Here is a 19,391-nt window from a genome sequence, read left to right on the forward strand (position 1 = left end):
CACTAACATTTGTCAAGCATAACCTTGTGCCGGGAACAGCACAAGAATCTTTGTGTTGTCTCATTTTAGCTTAATGACCATCTGGGGATCTGATTCTGCCTAGTGTGTAGATAAAGAGTTGAGGTTCAAAAGGTTTGATAGATTTGCTGTTAATCACCAGTTAGTTGCAAAGTCTGAGTCCAAATTCAAAGCTCTAGACTTGGAAGTGTAGCCTCTCTGGACCCACAGGAGTCTGGTCAGGCACAACATGTCAACCTCAATCTGAATGTGCACTGGCCTCTCACTGGCTTGTGCACCCTGACAGCATCATCTCGCCTGGGAACCTATGAGGCATCTCTGAGCATGCAAGTGTTTTCAAAACAAAGAAGTGAATGTAACAGAGATGGCCCTCTACTTCACACACACAAACACACACACAACATGTATTTATACATATAAAACCTCATCTGTGTGTGCGTGTGTGTGTGTGCATACCCAAATACTTACCAAATTTCATGTATACACATACATACATATACACCCATACTTAACTAAGGACCAAAAGTAATTAAGTCTTTACTCGAAAGAGGAAACTATCTTTGGGTTTTTTCTCAGGGAATAAAAAAGATATCAAGTGTTATGCTTTCTGCAACCTCTTAACCAATTTTAAATCTTTCCACCAGACAAATGGTTGCTCCTTCTCCTACTATGGACCTGAATATTTCTAAAGAGTGCACATTCACTGGACCACATTGAGAAAAGTACAACTTAGAAGGCTCATCTACTGGGAGGAGGGGGTACAGATGAACACTGAGTGTCAGTGCAATCCATGAAGGGTCTCTTTTACTCCAATCAAAAGATGCTTTGGGGCTCTGTGAACCAGGGGACTTCAGGTTCCCTGGGTTCCCATTCAGTGACCACTCCACCCACAGAAGAGACATGGTCTGAGATGAGGTTTCCCTCAGGAGAGAGAGACAACCTGACCCTGCAGGAGTTTTTAAAGTTTATTGGTGGGATACAGGAAGCAGGGAGATGAAACCTAAACAGGGACAATAACTCAGATTGAGAGCCCAGATCCCTTGGTTGGTAGGACCAGCCTCACAGGGGACGCTCAACTCTATAATGGGCAGTGACCATACCAGATACACCTGTGACCAGGCACCTGTCCTGAGCTGGTGCTGGTCTAAGAGGAAACCATTCTTCCTAGACTATGCATCAATGCACCTGAGGTCTTCTGTGTCCAGGGAACACCTGGCCGGATGACCGCCTAAGCCAGGGTGGAGAGCATAGCAGGAGAATTGTGCCACTCTTGAGAGAGAACCTTCCTCTATAAGGGGCCATGCAGGCAGAGAAAGGGCCAGGTCCTCATCAGGAAGGAGAGGCTGAGTTGAGGGGTCTCTGTGGAGGCAGAAGGATGGGGAAGCAACTCTAGCCCAGAATCAGGATTTTGACTAAGAATACTAGGGCAGAGAGGTCAAAGAGAAGGAGGAGATGTTGGTGACAAAGAAAAACAAGGAAAAAGTGATGACAAACAAGACAGAGGAACTTCCTAGAGAAGAGAGTCCAGAGAAAACCTGGGCAGGGCAGATGCTGGGGAACAGGCTGGGCTGTCGGCCACTTTATCTCGTGGTTTTCTTGGTGGGTGAGCTCAGAACTGAGGTCTTCCCTGGGGCATCCTTGAAGTCATTTCCACTGCCCAGCTTGGTCTTGACCTCCCCGCGGGGGCTGCAATTCCCACTGCCAGTGACACAGCCCCCAGGCAGCACACTATAGCCCCCACTGACAGAGCTGGTCCGGTAGCCATAGGTGCCAGGACCACTGAGCCCAAACCCAGCCCCTGCACCTGATGTCCCAGAATTGGAGCTGCTGATGACAGCTGTGAAGGAAGGAGAGAGAAGTGATCAGTTTGTGTCCTGGGCAGGGGTGGCCCTGAGTCCTTTCCAACCCCTAGCCCCAACTAGTTTAAATGACTCCCTCTTAAGCAAACAGTTCATAGTCACTGTGAACTTTGGTTTAGTGACACATGCTCAATTCTTGAGCAGCCAGCCAAAGCATGAGGAAAAACAGCCCAGATCCCATAGGACCCTCGAATTGGGCACCTGCTCATTCCAGGAACAAACGACAGTAGCAAGTTTTGAAGAACAGATGAAGCTCAAGTATCAGATAAGCTCTGTTCTTGCATTTCTCTTTTGCGTTAAGTTTTTTTTTTCCAAAGTAGGGAGTTTTTGCTGGAGCCTCTTTTAGAAGGAGCGTGGGCTGAACCCTATAGGGACAGCATTAAAACTGGCTCACACAGCACGTCAGTGCGCAGGTCTCTGCCCTCAGAGGGGAGCTGGGACTCTGAGGCCACGGTTCCTTCATGCAGGAAAGCTGGGGTGGGGGTGGCAGAAGCGGGGGTGGGATTGGGCATTTCATCCCAGCATGGGCGAGATTTCAAGGGAAGGGGTCAGTGTGCAATGTCACAGTGTGGGTAAAAAGCAGCTCTGAATTGGGAGAGAGGAGGCAGCAGGTTTTTGCAAGGGAGGCAAGGATGTGGCAATCGTGGCCACCAAGCAGAGCCCAGACTGTTCCACAGGGGTCTCGATTCATTGCCTTTGTGTTTGTTGATCACCTAGACATACTCCCTTAGAGATATGAAATACTCACAGATGCTCACGGAATTGGTATATTCTCCAGACATCCTGCACAGAGAGAAAACACAACTGAGTCTCCTTCACGTGGAATTCAGGTTGCCCTCTCCACTGCCTCAACCCTAGCGCAGAAGTCATCAGCCAGACCAGCTGGGCCTCCATGAGTTCCTGTACCGCTGCCTCTAAGCATCTCCCTCCCTCCTCAATCTACCCTCCTCACTTCAGAGAATGGAGGCCTGTGACCTTGGGGCCCCTATGCCACCATCCCTCCCAGGGTCCCTCCTGCAAGGTTTCTCTTGAGCCCATTTCTGTATTGCTGGGAAGCTCCTCCCCCTATAAATATACACATGGAGCTGTTAGGACCAGGAACTGCTCCTGATGAAGTCACTGTGTGACTTGAGACCAATAACTTCTCCTCTCTATGTTGCAGGAATTTTCAAATGTCAGTGTTTCGTGAACTCTCTTTCTAACTGTTGCTGTGACCATGTGCACCTTGCACTGTCATAGATTTAGTATTTTTAACTGTCTTTTATCAGAAATACATTTCTCTTTTTTTAAAAAAAAACTTTTCTATCACCATGATAAATAGAAAACCAATATTACTTTACCAAATTGAGGGGGGGGGGGGCGGGGGAGGGGGAAGTACCAGTAAAAATAAAAATAATGAAAATAAAACAATTTAGTTGAGGGGGACTAGATTCTGATGTCTGCCAAGTGACTGTACATCTGGGGTCCACTGTCTCTTTATTAACATGGGATCATGTGCAAGTTTGTGAGAGGCCTTAAAGACATAGGAGCACTAAGCTGACATTCTCCCCCAAGAGCCAAAGGACATTGCTGTCACATTATCAGAGCAGACGCTGCTCCAGGCTATGTCCATAGGTGAGCCAAAAAGCATCTCCAGCCCTCCAGCAGCCTGACGCCCACACTCTGGGAAACTGAGTGGAAAGAGAGATGGCAAAGGATCTTCCAGCCCCTGAGGCTGCCCCTCACCTGCTCTCCTCGCCCTCCAGCAGCTTGCGGTAGGTGGCGATCTCAATATCTAGGGCCAGCTTCACGCTCAGGAGCTCCTGGTGATCACGCATCATCCGGGCCAGCTCCTCCTTGGCCTGCTGCAGGGCCCCCTCCAGCTCATCCAGCTTGGCCCGGGCATCCTTAAGGGCACAGTCACCCCTCTGCTCGGCATCAGCGATGGCCGTCTCCAAGTTGGAGCACTAAGGGGCAGGAAGTAGCATTTCCCCCTAAGTTCTGAGGCACCTGGGCCTCACTGCATCCCCCTTGTGCTCACGGTGTTGGACCCTCCTCTGCTCTGCCCTGTTTCCTAGACCAGGGACCCAGATGATGGTGGAGCTCCTCAACCTAGCACCAGAAGGCTTATTATTCTGAGAGCTGAGGCTTTATGAAAAGACCATTGGATGCTTCCAGACTTCCAATGGGAGCGAGGTATTGCAGGGGGCAGGGTCTCCATGAGAAATGGGTTCTGACATGCAGAATGCAGACAGAAGTTCTTGCCTCCCTTGGGGATGAGTCCAGAGCCCAGCCCCCTCACCTGCTTCTTCACACTCTCAATCTCTGAGCGCAGTCTCTGGATGACCCGGGTCAGCTCTGAGATCTCGTTCCTGGTGTGTTTGAGGTCATCCCCATGCCGGCCAGCCGCCAGCTGCAGCTCCTGGAACTGGAGAGAGAGGGGCCAAAGCAGGGACATGACTCCGGGCCTCACTGAGCCCTGCTTGGCACAGAGACTCTGTCTTTGTTTGGCAGAGGTTGGCAGGGACTCCCAGCATCACCAGCCCATCCACAACCTCCCCTTCAACCATCATTCATTGGACTTTTTTGTTTGCCTTAAATACAGCTAATCTCACTGGGTTCGATTTGGCTGTAAGGACGATTGGAAATCCAATACTCTCCACACGGTAACTTTGTAACACCCAACTCCAATTATGATCCTTGTACCACTTCAAGGTCAAGGTCAAATTAAAACTCTTAGCTTGATTTCAAGGTGCTCATTTCTCAGTACCCCTGCCCATCACCTGACTTCCCAGCTGTATCATATAGCTCTACAGTTCCCCAAGGTATTTCACCCACTCTTATGTCTCTGAGTCTTTGCTTGAGCCCCTCCCTCCACCTGGAAACCCCTTTCCTCTGTTCTTCCTTTTTCCCTAGCTGGCTCCAACTCACAGGGCAGTGCCACTTCCTCTAGGAGGCCTTTCCTCATCCCCTGGTTAGATGCAATTCTGTTCCCATTGTCCCTGGCACATCAGTCCACAGGGAAGAGCATACCACATCATGATGGCACATTTCTGTGCCTTGCTTGTCATATTCAGAATGAATAGATGACAGGATTTTTAATTTCTGCATTACCAGTACTTAGCACAGTGCCTAGTCAGTGCTCTAGGAAATTCTGGTGAATGAATGAATGAATGAATGAAAGAGGGAGTCAATAAGCTGTCCATCTGTACTTCCTACAGATGGATTTCCTCTCTTGATACGTTAGCTGGATCCTTTTCTGTGGAATCCTTGCTGGGCTAGGAGGGAGGGCTTAGCATGAAGGAACCATTTGTATGTGTGGTAGGGGTGACGTCATCTGTACCTCAATACGTCTAGCCATGAATTTTGGGTCATGTACTGGTTCAGGATTATTCCTGCCTTTAAGGTTCATTGAGTAGTCAATAGGGAGTACCCCAGTTCTAGTCCAGAATTTGACTTAAGGGAACCACAAAATAGGTGTAACCTTCAGCACTCTAGGGACATAAACTGCCCTGTCTCTGTACCTGAGAGCTCAGCGCCAGCATAGCCTCAGATTTGAGATTCCTCCTGGGGTTGCTGAGTCCTTCCAAAGGCAGGAGAATCTCTCTATGCTCCTTATGTTTAGTATTCGGTGCTAACCCTTGTCAGAGGCTTCTCCCCATTTTTCTATAAGTGGGCAGGAGGGATGCCCCATACACTCCCGAGGCAATCAGGTGAGCACCCTCCTGCCACTCAGCTCTCAGCCCAGCCAAGCCCCTGGGGGGAGTCGGTGCTTCTTCCTCAGCCATCTCCTGACTTCCTGCCTAAGCACCAAGGAAGTTGTAATCAGTTCATTCAGCTCAGCTCCAGCCCCATCACTGACTAGCTAAATGCCCTTGGCAAGTTACTTGGACATCCTGAGCACCAATTCTTCATCCTTGAAAAGGAAAATAACTAAAATACTCTGAATGCCACAGTGATATTCTTCTCAATAAATACTGAGCCCTAAATGGAGAAGTAGAGGTATGGATAACTTCAAGCAGCAAATGGTCCAATGATCATGTCTGTGTGTCTATGCAGACCTGCCTACTCCTTCTGGAGAGGGGGGTGGGACATAACAGCCTGGGATTGAGCACTGGCTCCTGACAGCTCAGCATGGATAGGCAACACAGCCATTCCCAGCCCTGGTTTGAGACAGTAATGTGAAAGGGTCTGGGGACCAGACTCTCAAATCTGTGACAATATCAAGAAACCCTGACCTCTGTTGTCTCTGGGGCCCTGAGAACCTCCCTTCCCAACTACAGTCCAAACCTTCTATCCAAGATTGGCAGGGAATCAGGGGAGGGAGAAAGAAGTTCTTCCAAGAGTGATTTCCCTAGAGAAAGAGTCTGATAAACAGCAAGGAATAATTAAAAGGTCACCATCTTGATCTGAGAAACCAAATTATCTAGAGTCACTCCCCTCCCACAACCAAACCATTAGAGGAGTTAAGATCTAAGAGACTCAAACTCACTCTTTATCCTTGGAGTTGGACTTAAATGAAAAGGTAGGAGTTACCTGATCCCAGATCATACTGAAGGATCCCCTAATTTATATAATGAATGCTGGAGCCAAGGCTTCACCTACTCATATTTCCCCTACCCGAGACTCAGTTCAGAACTCGGCCTCCAGGGAGTCAGTCCTGGCCTAGTTCCCTAGTCTGGGTTCTGGGAGCACCGCGTTCATTTGCATTCAGCTGTGTGCATGTCCAATGGCTGCTGTCAGTCTAAGTGGATCCCAAGGACTGAGCTGTGTCTTCTCCTCCCTTAGGCTTCCTCCAGTATCAGGGAACAGTACTGTGCTCCCGGTAAGCACAGTACTCAGAATGAGAACAAATGCTTGGCTGAAGTTCAGAGGCTCCTGGAGAATCATGGACAGATGAAACAGAGACTAGATGGAGCCCCCCATACACATGACTGCACAGGTGTGCAGCCTCACCTTGGTCTGGTACAGCGCCTCAGCCTCAGCCTTGCTCTTCAGAGCAATGTCCTCATACTGAGCACGGACCTCTGTGATGATGCTGTCCAGGTCCAGGTTCCTGTTGTTGTCCATGGAGAGGATGACAGATGTGTCACTGATATGGGACTGCATCTGAGCAATCTCCTGCAGGGGAGACAAGAAAGCATTCAGTTTTTTGTTTTGTTTTTTCATGATCAGAGGAAGGTGCCAAGGGGATGGCCCCATTCCAAAAGGGTGGCCCCAGACTATTCCAAACAGATGAACTTGCTTCCCCTAATGCCTGTAAGATTAGAGCTCACCAGCCCAAGTTTCAATAGCAAAAAAATCAAATATCAAAATTTCACATCAAAACACTGCTGAATAGGTTTTAAGCAGACCAAGAAGAAAGCAGCCCTTATATCTGTCACTTGAGGCAGGACAGGAGTAGGAGAGATAGAGAGAAATAGCCTTGCCACTACACAAGGGTCACAGGAGCCTGTGGATGTTTGGTCAATAGACTAAAGCTTGAAGCCAGATGCTCATAAAAGAAGCAGAAAGGGTGTGGGGAGTGCCAGCTCCATCCCTGGGGATTCCTGCCAAGACCCTAGGAAACACCAAAGAGAAGACAAGTGGGAATGAGAATCTGCTTGAGTGAAGTTCAGTGTGAACCCCATAAGGTCCAATGGTTTCCTGAAAGATGTGAGTGGGACCTCTGGAGGACAGGCAGGAGCTAATAGATCTTCCTGCCTTTGACCTATAAAGCTTCCAGCAGCGAGTATTGGAGTTCCCCTGGGGCTTAAAGTTACCAATAAGAAGAATATATGTCTGTCCTTCTAGAAGACAGAGCTGGAGTTGGGCAGGGGAGACTTACACCTTCATAAAGGCACTTGAAGAACTTGATTTCTCCGTCCAGCGCATCCACCTTGGCCTGAAGCTCCACCTTGCTCATGTAAGCTGCATCCACATCCTAGGAAGAATCCAGAGACCCCCTGATATGGCCTTCCTGTGAGGCTATATAAGACTCACTCACTAAATGACACCCAAGCACCAATCCTGGGGATAGCCACCCCAGGGAATGGAGTCAAGACCCAGGGACAGAAACCTGACTTCCAGCCAGGACTCCTTGTGCAACCTCAGGCAAGTTCCTCAGACCTCTGTAACTCCTCCTGCCTCTTTCTTCAAAGAGGGCAAGGGAGCCTGCTTCTCCACGTGGCAGTCACTAGGAAGTCAGTGAGCCACAAACAGTCACAGCTATTTGCCAATGACAGGCAGGGTGAAAGGGTGATCTCAGCCCTTCCCAGAGCCTGTCCTGTGGCCTAGGCAGAGGGCATAAGCTAGACTGTCCAAGGCTGGACTCCTGTTCCTTTAACACACCCCCAAAATGTTCTGTTCCAGACAACCATCAAGTGTCCAGGGCTCTCAAGCAACAAGCCTTCATCTCCTCTGTGGGCTCGTCAGCCCCAGGCCTTTCCTCAGGGAGCACAGGCCTCAGTCCATCCTCTTCCCACCCCTAAGAGACCAGAGGCCAGGCATCCTCACCTTCTTAAGCACCACAAATTCATTCTCAGCAGTTGTACGCTTATTTATTTCCTCTTCATACCTGCAGAAAGAGCACCAGTGAGAAAGGTGTACCTGCGTGTGTGCGTGCACGCGGGTGTGTGTGTGTCCTCACTGAGAAATGAGAAGAGAGATTCCCACCTTACATATCTTTCAACAGGTATTATTCTATATCTATGCAATGGTCCCAACTCTAGGAACACTTGGCCAGAGTTGTGGGCTGGGTCCTTGGCCAATGACTGGATGTTTGGGGTCTGAATTTCCTCTGATGCCTGGGGAGTGAGGAGGTTCTTCCTCCTCCAACGCAGCATCCAAATCATAGGAACATGCTGCTGCCCCTTTCAGCCATGCTTTCTGTGAAACCCCTGCTACCTGACTCCTTTACTCACAACTCCCCTCCATTCTGAGGCACAAGTGCCAAGGAAGCCAGAACTGTCCCCTAGAGCAAGAAGAAGGAGCATGGCTTCAATGTCCAGGACCTAAGGGAAATGAGAGGAGAAGCCCAAACAAAAACTCCACCTCCTGCCCTGTGAGGGGACTTCTTGGAACTCAGGGCACACTTGGTGTGCTTAAGAGCCAAGAGGCTGAGCTATCCACATATGGGGCTCTCAGGTGGACAGTAGGAAAGAGCATGCCAAAGAGGGATGCCTGCCAGGACAGCCCTCACTCTGCCTGAGAGCCGACTGTCCACTCTCCAGCCCGTGTGGTTGCCCATTGAAAGCTCTTGTTTTGCCTGGGCAGACAAGTTCAGTGATCTGTGCCAGAATCATAGGTCCCAGTGCCTGCTGGAAAAGACCAACCCCAGGAGGCAGCCAGCCCAGGCAGTGTCCCTGCTCACCTCTTCTTGTAGTCCTCCACCACGTCCCGCATGTTCCGCAGCTCTGAGTCCAGCCTCACTCTGTCCCCAGACAGGGTCTCCAGCTGTTTCCGCAGGCTACTGATGTGGCCCTCATAAATGGGCTCCAGGTTCTTCCTACAGTTGTTCAGGTCCAGCTGCTGCAGCAGCTCCCACTTGGTCTCCAGCACCTGGTTCTGCTGCTCCAGGAACCGCACCTGGAACCCAAATCAACAGCCACCTTGAACCTAGTTCACAATCAATGTGGAGAGAACTATGAAGGAATGGTGCTATCTTACACTATGTTAACTTAAAAGGTGAGCCCCTTAAAAATGCTACTCAAGGGCTGGGGTTTTGGCTCAGTGATAAAGCACTTGCCTAGCACTGTGAGGCACTGGGTTTGATCCCCACATATAAATAAATGAAATAAAGGTATTGTGTTCACTTACAACTAAAAAATATTTTTTAAAATGCCTTAAATCCCTCCCCACCTAGAACTCTTAGTCTGATGGAGGCTCTTCCTCTGAACACAGTTCCTAAGATAAGGATGACCCCAACATTTTCTTTCCCCTCTCAATCTGTTAAGGTCTAGACCCGCTGGCTTCTTGCACCTACCTAAACTTGCCTGGGCTGCCTCTGTAGCCTGGTGAGTCCTTGGACACATAAGCTGGCCAGGGCTTACTGCTCCATTCTTGGGCTCTTCTGCTTGGGACATGTGGGGGGCCAGCCTGTGCTCTGTCTGTTTTCTGACCCCTTGTTCATGGCCCCTCCCAGTCTCCCATTGAGCTGGAGGTCAATGCTCCACTGCTCTTGGATCTTGAGCCTCCTCCATCGCTTTAACACTTGGATCTCTAATCTCAATCTGAGCATTTCCCCAGGGGCAGGGGGAGACAAGCATTCTCCAAACATAGTCCAAAAATATCATGTCATTCCCTTATTTAACACCCTCAAGTGGTTCCACATCACCCACAGGGTCAATGCTCTGCACAATGTGCCCAGCCCTTCCACCCCTCCTCCACATGCATCCAACACTCTCACAAACCCAAGGGCTCCATCCTTAGTCCTGCCATACTGCATGGGCTCCCTCTCCCTAGATTGCCTTGGCCACCTCCATTGGGATCACTCCTATTCATATGTCCCCTGCTACCTATGCTCAGGAAGTTTCTACTTCTCAAGACCCTACCACCACTTTTTTTCCTTAGTGGTTCTCAAATTTTTGCATACATCAGCATCACTTAGAGGGTCAGTCAAAATGGAGATTGCTGGGTGCCACCCCAAAGTTTCTGATTCAGAGGTCTGGGTAGAGCCTGGGAATATGTGTTTCTATCAAGTGTCCAGGTGATGCTCATGGGGCTGGTTCAAGGACCATGTTTAAGAACCACTGCCCTGGTGCCTGTGATCACATCAGTCTCGTCTCCTAGGTTAGGTGTATTGCAGACAGAGTCCTTCATTTGATCCAAGCCTGATCTGGTCTGGGTCCCCTAGGAGGAAGAACTGGGACCCCTGGCTTTCTAGACATCTCCAGCTGCCACTGGCCTCTCCTCTGCCTGGTTTCTAAAGATCATTTTTTGTCACTCTCCCACTTATCAGCCTGAAGGCCACTTTCTCTGCCTCCTGGACACTTTCCCAGACCAAGCTTTCTAGCTCTTCTCTCCATGCTGACCCCTGTCCCTCAGATTCAATATCCAGTTCCTCTCTGATCTGTCCTGTGCTGTCTGCCTCCTGGGGCTGTGTCCCCTACTTTCTCTGCTCTAGAAATGGAGCCCCCTCAAGGACAGTAAAGGCAGAGGAAAGAGGAAAGTTCCATGCTTACATTTCACTAGAAAGACCCACCTTGTCGATGAAGGAGGCAAACTTGTTGTTTAGAGCCTTGATCTGCTCTCGCTCCTGGGTGCGCACCTTCTGGATCTCGGGATCCACTTCCACATTGAGGGGGGCCAAAAGGTTCTTGTTGATAGTGACCTGGTGGATGCCCCCAGGCACGTATGTGGCTGGATGCGAAGGCCCCAGAGCCACACTGCCAAACATGCTGCTAGCAAAGCCTGTGGCCCGACCCCGACAAAATCCATAGCCTCCAGTCCGCCCACTGCCACTGGACACGTTGAAGGACATGCTCCGGCCGCCCCCCAAGCTGTAGAGGCTCCGACTACTGAAGCCCCCACCAAGCCCTTTGCCCGCTGCTCTGTAGGAGGATGAGCTGACCCCAGAGAGCACTGCCGAGCAGCCACTGAAGCCCCCCTTGGAGGCAGCTCCCGACTTGCAGGTGAATTGGCGGCTCATGTTAGGGAGACCAGAGAGCTCAAAGAAGAAGCTAAGTCTTAGCTGTGGGACAGTTCACCAGCTTGTGATCTTGTCTGCCTCTTTATAGGGCTCAGGAGACAGTCATTTCCCTAATTTGTGGGTTTAGTTTGCCTAGGAGCAAGAAATCATTTTCTTCCAGCAAAAATCAGAGCACTGGGTAAATAACTTGAAAACCCCCGAAGTTCTGGGCTGGCAAGCCTTGCTCATATAATTGAGTCTTACCTAATTAACGTGTGGTAATTAGCCTGGCCATATTATCCCTAGAAAGATCTTGGCTGGGAAGTTTGTCACAGCCTCAATTGTCCTTCTCCTAGGGAGTGGGGGAGGCTAAGATTGTAGGGGTGCCAGGAGAGACCTTTAATTGACAGCATCATCTGTGAGAGATCTCACAAACATGCCGGCATCAGATAGGCTGCTTCAGGGACCCTGGCTGGGCTGCTTTTATGTGATTAGGAAAAGAGTCCAGAAGCCTGGTTTCCCAGGGCTCCTCCAGACAGTTCTCATGGCTGCCCAGGGCCACGGAAGAGAACCCCACCAGGAATTCAGGCCCAGTGCGATGGCTGCTGGCCCACTTCTATGCCCCCCAACAGGTTCCCCAGTCCCCTGTGCCAGCCAGACTACTTATTTACTTTCACTTGCACATACTAACTTCTCTCCCCACTCTTGACCTTGAAATCATGATCACTGCCACGATTCACCATTCACAATGGCTGACACCAGTGCTTTGGTGTTGAAAGACCTTCTTGCACACAGAAGCTCACTCAATACACTTAGTCTGCCTGGAGAAGAGCAACGACAATCCACATCTCACAAATGGGGAGAGCGAGGCTCAGAGAGTTGAGAATGCCCTTCCTTTAGCAAACATTAAATGAACTCTGTCTTTGTTAGAATCCCCCAAAAGGGACACATCTAAAACACCCAGGCCCCAGCCTTAGGGACTCCCTTGGCTGATCTTATAACTTCACATTCAGAGCTATGAATGAAGGCTTTATTCATTCATCTATCCAACCAGCCAGCTAGCCAGCCATTTACTTGTTTGTTCACTCATTTATCCACTCGTTTAACAAGTTTCTATGGAGGGCTGATCCTGCCCCTGGTATTGTGCTAGGTTCTGGGATCCTGCACTAAGAAAACCAAAACCTAGCTAAGAATTCTAGGCAGACACAAATTTGACTAGGGTCTTGACATTACCAAAGTATGTGACCCAAGAGCTTCACAATTCCCACGTCTCAGATACATCCATAGTATATAATTTCTTCCATAAAAAATGCAGTCATTGCACTAGCTCAGTGTTTGAATGAAGTTCACCAATCTTTCCTTTTTATTTCTGTACAGAGGTTCTGTGTGCCCCTAACACCATTCTACCATGCAGTTGCCAAATTCAATCTTCTTTTTTTAAACACAAAGTATATATTTTCTAGTTAATAATAACCATTTTCTTGGATGTCCTTGATCTCAATACAGGAAATAGCACTGGGAAATCTTCTATTTTTTGTTCATGATCACAAAGGTGTATTCCTTTGCAACTTCTTTATAAGGCAGGGTGACTGAAGACCAAGCAAACTGCGTCCTAATGAGGATGCTGAGTGCTGCAGCCAGAACCATCCCCTGATTGGTTCCTTTCAGCACACCAGCTTGAGGATGGAGGTAACTCCTTGTGACCTTACCACAGAAGCCACCCTCCCCCCCACCCTGGAAACTTTCTCTGGTCACTTGTCCCAATCCAATTCTTCCTCTCTGGGCAGATTGCAGGGTGGTAATTTGGGGATGATGAACAATTCTCATGTCCACAGGGTTGGGAATATGACTCAGTGTTAGAGTGCTTGCCTGGCCTGCATAACCCTAGGTTTGATTCCCAGCATCATAGGAAAAAAAAAAAAAAAGAACCTCAGGTCCATCTGGTCATCTGGTTAGTGAGTATTTTTTTAAAGTTACCAGTAGATTGACTTTCCCATGAAGTTTACTGGAAATATATGGAGGAGTGGGGGCAAGTTGGGAATAGTTGATTCTTTTAAAAGGCAACATAGGGCACAAGATCTACTCCATAAACAGTAGAGGCTCAGGACTCTGCTCATATCCTGTAGCCTAGAAGGTCACAATGGACGCTACATCAAACTAGACTCTGCCTGCAGGATGGTCTCTGAGATGTGTTGTATTTTTCCCTTATCCCTGGAGAAGGAGACACATTAACTCTTCCCATCTCACAGGTGGATGATCCTCACTGGCTTTCTCTGGGAAGGGAGTCAGGCCAAGCTGGCACACACTCACGCTACAGGCCCCACGGACCTTTCTCTCTGCTCCTTCCTTGGACGACTACAAGGGTCTATGAATCCATGGGAGGCAAATGCGTCAAATGGGGCTTTATAAAATCAAATAAAAACAAGTTCTTCAAAAACCAGGTTGCAGTGCCAAGGCTAACATCCATTAGGAATAACTGAGAATGACTAGTAATTATGGTAGTGAGTGCATGCCCCTCTTTCAGGACTGGAGATAGGACAAGTGCCCTTGCTTCTTCCCATGGAAGGGGACAGTGAGGACTCTGAGCACCGCAGGGTGCAGGGAGAGGCAGGGTCAAAGGCAACCAAAACTCTGAAGACTCTCTAAGACTCTTGGGAGGGTTTTCTCCCAAGAAAACTTTGAGGTGTATAAAGGGAGGAGAAGAAAAGAACTGGTTTTGACCCAGGAGCCCATTTCAAGTAGACCAAGAAAATAAAAGGTGGGGTAGAGCCAGATCAGGTAGGAACGTGTGGATGGCTTAAGTCAATGGATGACATGAGAAATCAGGGCTGGAAGACTGGCTCTTGCTTCCAGGAGGGGGACCTATAGGCTTCAGGGCCCTGAGTTGGATCCCTGGTCTCTCTTGACCTGACGCCTCATTGCCCAGCCCCAAACTGATATCTCCAAAATTCCCAACTTGAGATCTGAGCCCTTGGGGGATGTCAGTGTCCGCTGAGGGCCCCACAACCTTGGACACAGACCCAGACACTGCACCAGGTCTCCTTCAAGAGATTCTGGCACTTGGGCAGAAGCCAATTGCAGCTAAACCAGAAGTGGACATTGTGCTTGACACCAGTGATGTGGGGAACAAAGGAAGAGTCAGGGAAGCTCTGAAGTCCCGGCACCCCCTCAAGTCCTTGAACATCTGTCTCCCACCCGGTACTGAGGAGCATCCTCCTAAAGTGTCCCATAAAGGAAAAATGGCCACCAACACCAGGCATCCCACACTCTCCATCCACCTGGACCATCTCTCTACCCTCAGACTGAGGGTCCTAAAGGCAGGATCTCTGCTTCCTCCACCAGGAGGACAGCATGAGAGCCTAAGTGCAAAAGGACCCTGTGGTTTCTCTAATCTCCTCCATGGGGGGCCATAAGACAAGAAGTGACTTATCCAAGGCCACACGACCAGTGCTTACAGAGAAAGGTCCAGCACCGCAGGACCCAAACCCTCACCCACCAGGAAAGACTCCTGCCTCTTCCTCTCAGGCATCAGGGAAGGGCATCCCCTGATGGATCAGCAGAGGAGACTCCCCAGCCACTTATAGTAGCTCATAGTGTCAGTGGCTCCTCCAGCTATCCTGTAGGCACAGAGACAATCAGAATATGAGCAAATCCTCTGAAAGAGCTCAATAGGGAACCATGTGCAGTGGGAAAGAGTCCCTAGGCCTGGTCCCCAATGTATAATTCAGTCTCACTCTGGGAGGATCACTGTCTGCAATTTCCAGCATGAGACTGGATTATGCAAGTGAGAGTAGCCAGGACAGCTGCTATCATCACTGTGCCCTGCTCACCCCACTCACTTGTCACAACTGTCCAAGACTTGCACAGCCACTTTTACCTCTCCCAGGCCCCTCTGCCCCATATGCCTCTGCCCACTTTCCCAGGCTGGTATCAGGTTAACCACACCTGCTTGGGCAAAGCTGAAGAAAGCAATAGCTTTCCTCTCTGTATTTCTCAATGGCAGGGAAATCCTTCATCTTCCCCTCTTGTCCAAGAGTGGGAACATTTAAAGAAATGCTTGCAGCATGTGGGGCCAGGATTAGTGCTCAGCATGTGCACTGGGGACACCTCTGCTGAATGAGTCTCAGCTGACATTTCTCAGAATGAATGAGTCAATCATCTAAGCCATAAAACAGACAGGAAGGCAGACATAGAGTCCTTCCTGTGACTGAGGACAATAAGGACCTTTGCTCATCCATGTCTTCTGGGGTCTGCCTGCTTTCCTCACTCTCCAGCAGCTTGCAGTAGGTGGCCATCTCCACGTCCAGGGGCAGCTTGTCCCACAGCAGCTCCTGGTAGTCACGCAGCGCTAGGCCAGATCCTCCTTAGCCCATTGCAGGGCAACCTCCACTTCTATCAACTTGTCCCCTCTGAGTGCCTCCTTGCCCTTCTGCTCTGCCTCCAGAGAGGCATCTTGCCAAGGTCAACAGCGGACAGTGAGTGGAGCCTGGGAGACCAGGCGCCTGCCCACACTGTGTTTGTCTCCTCCACCTCATAGCCTTCATTCATTGTGGAAAATGTGAGAATACAGAAAAATAGAAAAGAATCTCTGTAACACCCCCCAACGGTTACCACTGCCAAGTTGGTGCCCACCTGTTTCTTGAGGTTAGTGATCTCTGCTTGAAGCCTCTGCATAGTGCCCTTCAGTTTGTGGACCTCTCTTAATTCCTTTGAGGTCATCTCTTTCCCTCCTGGAAGTGACCTGAAGCTCCTGGTACTGGAATCAGGAAGAGCCCAGGGTGGCATGGGGTGAGCCAAACCCAGGGCCCCTCACCCCAGATCTCAAAGCCCTGGTTCAGCCAGAACATATGAGTCCTGCCTAATCTGGTCACTGTGGCCAAGACCAACATCCGGAAGAGACATATTCCTTTCTGCTAGCAATGTATGTTTTCAGCTGAGGGGGAAGCACAGTGCTGCCACAGTCCGGCTGCAGCAAAATAACTGGAGGGTGACGAACAATTTATGTAGATTGATACAGCAGGAGTGGGAGCCGTTTATTGTAGGACCGGAGGGGTATATATACATTCCACACAGCTTATCTTAATTAGCATAAACTAGATACATCAGTCAACCAGTAAGGAATCTCCACGCTTAATGGCTCGCTGGCGTTACTTCACAAACCACTCCCTCTGGCAAAATGCCAGGCGCCATCCAGACTTGTTTACAGACTCTAACACAGTGCCACACAGCATAGCTGTGTACCTGTCAGAGATCATCGAGCCAACTCCTAGGCCAGGACACACCTTTTTTCTGTCCTTGCCAGTCAGACATTGAGAGCAGAGACAGCGACCTAGGTGATGTACAGTGGGAGGGGAACCCACTATTTCTTAAATCATGCTCGGCTCAGATGAGTATTGGGGGAGCCAGACTTCCTGAAGATGTGCTTCATGGGCTGTAGTTGTAGAAGGCACTAGGGAACAGGTGGGGTAGAAGGAAGGAACCTACCTGGGCTGAACATTGACCACCACCAGACATGGAATGAGGAGCTGACTAGAAAGGTGTGAGAGCCACTTGGTGTCTCTCAATGTGCCTATGTCTGCAGACTTGGGACGGTTCCCCTGACAGGGCTAGCAAGTCTCAAAGAAGCCAGAACCCTGGTGACTTCTGTGACTGGCCCAGAGGTTTTCATAGGTGGTCCTCTTGCCTAATCTCCAGGACAAGACATACGACATCAAGTGACCTCACCAAGCACAGGACAAGTAAAGCAGGCCCACCCTGCCAGTCAGTTGTCTGAGTGGTCTTGGACTTACCCAGTTTCTGCTTCCTTTCTCACTTGTAGCTCTCAAGAAAAACTGCAGAATACAACTGGGAATACAACATGCTGAGCTAAGGGGGAACCCACCGGGGTTCTGTTCCTCACCCGCCCTGAAGCACGATGTCCTCCAACGCTTTAGCCCAGCAATTCCCATTGCCCTACAGGATAAAATCCAGGGGAGGCTACTTTCTGGGGTCCTTCAGTTGCAATGCATATGGAGCATGTGATTCCATCTGCCTCAGAACATCCTGAGACTTGGGAGACTGGCCTTCAGTGAATCCTAGGTGTCTGGATGCCTATCTGTAAGTAATAAAGCTGCTTCATGTAACTTGTTGTGGAAGAGGGTGAGTTCTGCCTCCCTAGATGCAGATCAGTAACTAAACCATGCACAGTGAACTTGCTTCACAAACCCTGTTGACCAAGATTTTCAACTCTTTTGTGCACAAGTCAGTGCAGGACACTTCTCTAAGCAGTCTCTCTTGGTCTTATACAAGGCCTCTGCCTCGGCCTTGTTCCTCTGGACCACCTCTTCATTGTACTGCATCTTGATCTCAGAGATGATGCTGCCCAAGTCCAGGTGCCAGTTGTTGTCAATGGCAGGCACTACACTAGTTCACCTGAACCAGCTCCTGTGCAGCAGGGCAGGGCTCAGGGGTCAATCCTCAGGAAACACTCTCAATGTTTTCCTGCTGGGATGCTCAGATGCTCCTTATGTATCTCCTGGAGTTGGCAGCTGGCCAAGGGCAAATTCAGGGTTTGGCTCCCCTGAGTTAAAAGTGACAAGAAAATGAAAAATGCCATCTAGTTGGGCCCAGTCTGTCAAATAATTATCACTTAGTTATCAGCGTTTTCTTATTATAATTTATCTACCAACTACCTGCTGACCTAGGCAATATCAAGAGTGTGTAATTATACCCCCAAAGCTCACAGACGGGGTGTTTCCTGAGTTTGTTGGTATTTCAACACTTTTGGTTCCTACCCAAATGGTATTTAAATCCAAGATATGTCTTCCTGAAGCTTTGGAACAGAGTCCCTGATGAAACAGAAACTGATGCTGAGAAAGAATGGTGATTCAGAGACCCACCCAATGGGACTTCCCTGTAATCAGTGGGAACTGCTTCTAACCCCCTACCCCCCCAAAAAAAATTAAATATATATAAATACACACACACATTTTCCCAAAACAAATGTCAAAAAAATTGAGAATAATTAACTATGTCTACCAATGGAACATTATGTGTATAATAAAAATTGCAAGATTTTTTTCTAACAAAAAAATCTACATCGATGTTAAATGAAAAAAGGAGAAATCAAAATCAAGTAAACAGCCTGACCACTAAATCCTAGGCACAGAAAACAAGGCCTAGGGCAACTTAGAACAGGATGAACATAGCTATATATTTCTGAGATTAAAACAAAACACTTTAGAAACCCATGTTCAAAAACAAAATATATCAGTATCAACAGTGGTTGTCTTGTGTTATGGTTGATTTTTATATTTTTCGTCTTTCTATTTTTGCAAGTTTAAAATAACAAGCAGACATTATTTTTACAACAGAAAAACCAAGTCCTGTGAGGCTTCAAGCTCTTCTGCAGAGAGGTGAACCAACCCTTTTAAAAAACAATCAAGCAGCCCAAAGACACTGACCCTTTCTTTCAGTCACTCCATAACTTTTTGGCTAGCTGCCTAAGAGAATATTCTGGGCTCAGGTTTCTTTCATCCACCCTTTATCCAGGCCAGGAAAATGCCATCATTTTCAATTCCAGCTCTTCTATTTTCTAGTTTTGTGATTGTGGGACTTTCAGTCTCAGTTTTGTTATCTGTCAAATGGAGTAATAATGACACTGTCCCTGCTATGTAACCATGGTATTATATAGACTGTTCTTGGGAATGTAAATAAATGTTAGCCTTTGCCATTAACATTTTACAAAGGTGAACGCTGAAGTCTACATCTTCCCCCAAGCTGTAGTGTTAGCAGCAATATATGATATTTTTTCCTGATTATTGTATTCTAAAACTGTTAAGTGCTTTATAAAATAATCTCCCTTAATCCTTACAACAGTACAGAGACATAGCTATGACTAATTTTTTGAAAGTGGAAACTAAAGTTTAAAAGATTAAGTGCTTTGCCCA

General features: G+C 48.6%; 1 protein-coding gene across 1 annotated transcript; it reads right to left on the reverse strand.

Moving 5' to 3' along the window:
• Nucleotides 1–623: 623 nt before the first annotated feature.
• Nucleotides 624–11,554, reverse strand: LOC124087014 (keratin, type II cytoskeletal 73). Its single transcript, XM_046435591.2, has 9 exons — nt 11,038–11,554; nt 9,208–9,422; nt 8,352–8,412; nt 7,684–7,779; nt 6,813–6,977; nt 4,159–4,284; nt 3,603–3,823; nt 2,626–2,660; nt 624–1,855 (listed from the first exon to the last, which is right to left on the reverse strand). The coding sequence occupies exons 1-9, from the start codon at nt 11,482–11,484 to the stop codon at nt 1,599–1,601; spliced, it is 1,623 nt and encodes a 540-aa protein (XP_046291547.1). The 5' UTR covers nt 11,485–11,554; the 3' UTR covers nt 624–1,598.
• Between the last annotated feature and the right edge of the window lie 7,837 nt (nt 11,555–19,391).

The sequence above is a fragment of the Marmota monax genome, unplaced genomic scaffold, assembly GCF_021218885.2.
Source record: "Marmota monax isolate L192 unplaced genomic scaffold, Marmota_monax_Labrador192_F-V1.1 WCK01_AAM20220418_F8-fsc00012, whole genome shotgun sequence".
Lineage (NCBI taxonomy): Eukaryota > Metazoa > Chordata > Mammalia > Rodentia > Sciuridae > Marmota > Marmota monax.